The sequence below is a fragment of the Xiphophorus hellerii genome, chromosome 3 (assembly GCF_003331165.1).
Source record: "Xiphophorus hellerii strain 12219 chromosome 3, Xiphophorus_hellerii-4.1, whole genome shotgun sequence".
Taxonomy (NCBI): domain Eukaryota; kingdom Metazoa; phylum Chordata; class Actinopteri; order Cyprinodontiformes; family Poeciliidae; genus Xiphophorus; species Xiphophorus hellerii.
Genome location: NC_045674.1, coordinates 7752350 through 7754567, shown reverse-complemented (window position 1 = coordinate 7754567; position 2218 = coordinate 7752350). Strand labels below are relative to the sequence as shown.

Below are 2218 nucleotides of genomic sequence, written 5' to 3'. Positions count from 1 at the left end.
AGTTTAAAAAATTACATTTGAATTTGCTTATTTTCCAGTGGTCAATGGCAAAACCAAATGGACATCAGAATGCCAGAATTAGAATATGGCTTTCTTTCACAAATTCAGAAGTGTTGTTATTCCTCCGGAGAATTCACACTGAGCGATTATCAACAAAATCTTCAGCTCCGAGAGAAAATATTTGGTCACTGTTTCTTATCATCTTATTAAGTGTTTTTATATTTGTCTCTTTCTCTTCTTAGAACTAGGTTTTTTAAAACTAAACTCTTTAAATGTGTCCTTTTTTATATTTCACTGCAGCAATGCAGACGCAGCCAATCTGCTTATTTTAGTTCAAAGTGTCATTTGTCTGCTGACATTATCTGAACTTTTGTTATCAGGCGTCTTGGATAGCTCAGTTTGTTCTGTCTGCTCTTAATCATTGAGTTAAATGTGAAGAAACAAAATCTACAAGGGCCTTGTTGTTTGTTTAGAAGTTCTCCTTTTATTTATACAGAAATATAATGATATAACAGAACATTTTATTCCATTCCATGTATTTTATTGCACTTTCACACAGTTTTCCCAAAGAAAGATTACAGGCTAAAAATTGGCAGAAATAGGTTAGTTTCATCCATTTTGTTGAGCAACGTGACTTCAGCCTTGAGATGGTGTAGAAGCAAGTCATCTGTCAGCGTGGGCGTTGGGAACAGAGGGCAGGTCATTGACAGGACCACCAGTTCATTGAGCCATTTCATTTACCTTGTTCTTAATCTTCTGGAACTGCTCTGTGAACCAATTCCTGTGAAGGTTCAAAATGAAATTTGAGTCATGCACTTAACAAGAAAGAACTTACATGCATTTTATGTGTATTGGTCTACCTGGTGTTCTCTGCAAATTCACTGGTTGTAATGGTGTCAAAATGGGTCTTGGCTTTTTCAGCTACATTCTTGCTGAACTCTGTGATCTGATCCCCAAAGTTTGAGAACCGTTCTGCAAATGAGTCATCCTGAGCCTCTGAAAGTCAGTGAAAAAAACAAGGACAATAAGAATCTTCATACAAGATGATAGCAGAAAGAAACATGCAAGACTTTTCTGTATGAAAACACTAAGGACCTGTGTATGCGACAAGAGCCAGCAACAGCACGGCAGCTGCAAGATACAGTCTCATCTTGACGTTTTTCCTAAGGATAGAAAGCAGAAGAGTTATGTTATGAATTTGCATTAAATTGCAAGCACAGATGTTCTTTGAAAAACATTAAAATAGATTGTTTTTCTCCTGCAAAAACTTTATTTAATACACAATTAAAGTTTAGCTTTCAAAGCAGTGCAGAATTTTCCAAAAAACAAAAGATTCATTATTTAGTTGTTTTTTTCCTTGCCTTATTTACTTATTGTTTGTTCAGCACAAAGTTACAAAAACGTTATTTTTTAAGTGATAAAGTGTAAAGCATACCTCTTTTCCGTCTCTGTGCAGAAAAAAAATGGTGTGTCTTGGATGGTCAGAGTGTCCCTGCTTTTTATAACCCTTCCCCGTTTCAGCAGTGTTATGCAAAACACCAGATTTAGGTCAACACGTAGGCGCGACGGCCTTGAGGAATCCCTGCCCATTTCATTGATCTGCACTCATCTAATTGCATTAAAGAAGCTCACTGATGAAACAGGAATACTGTAAGTAAAAGGTTGCACAACTGGTGCATATTGATGAAATGTTGAGCTTAATTCTCAAATAATGTCTTGTGATTAAGGGAAAAACGAGAAGAAAGGGGAGTAAAATTCTCATCTGAACCTTCAGCAAAAAAGTGGTTTGAACAGATAAGAAGGGAGGTGATATAGACAGACAGCAGAGTTCACTGCTGACAGAAATACAGACATGAGCTATGTGTAAGCTACTTTGGACCTGGAAAGTTGGCCAAGAGTTAATTCTGTGTCAAAAAAAACTCCACGTAATGACTTGATAAGACTGTGTTGGAAGGAAACTAGACTTTAATAGTTTGTGTTATATTACACGATCCCACTGTTTGTGCCTTTTGTGCACCTTCAAACTGACAACCTAGAAGTACTATGCTGATTCCAAGAGTGATTCTTTTTAATATGAGAGATTGTTTAGACCCACAGCTCAATATAAGAGGACATGGGTCCCTGTGATAGAGCTAACTTTGGTGCTCTACACAGAAAAGTTTGTTTTACACATGCAAATTGCAATCGACAAAAAGTTAAGTATGAACTCAAAGGTTCT

General features: G+C 36.6%; 1 protein-coding gene across 1 annotated transcript; it reads right to left on the bottom strand.

Moving 5' to 3' along the window:
• Positions 1 to 458: 458 nt before the first annotated feature.
• On the bottom strand, positions 459 to 1605 carry apoc1 (apolipoprotein C-I). The gene is made up of 4 exons (XM_032559131.1): positions 1436 to 1605; positions 1096 to 1163; positions 861 to 996; positions 459 to 781 (listed from the first exon to the last, which is right to left on the bottom strand). Exons 1-4 carry the CDS (start codon positions 1588 to 1590, stop codon positions 721 to 723), a joined length of 420 nt encoding a protein of 139 aa, XP_032415022.1. The 5' UTR covers positions 1591 to 1605; the 3' UTR covers positions 459 to 720.
• Positions 1606 to 2218: the final 613 nt, after the last annotated feature.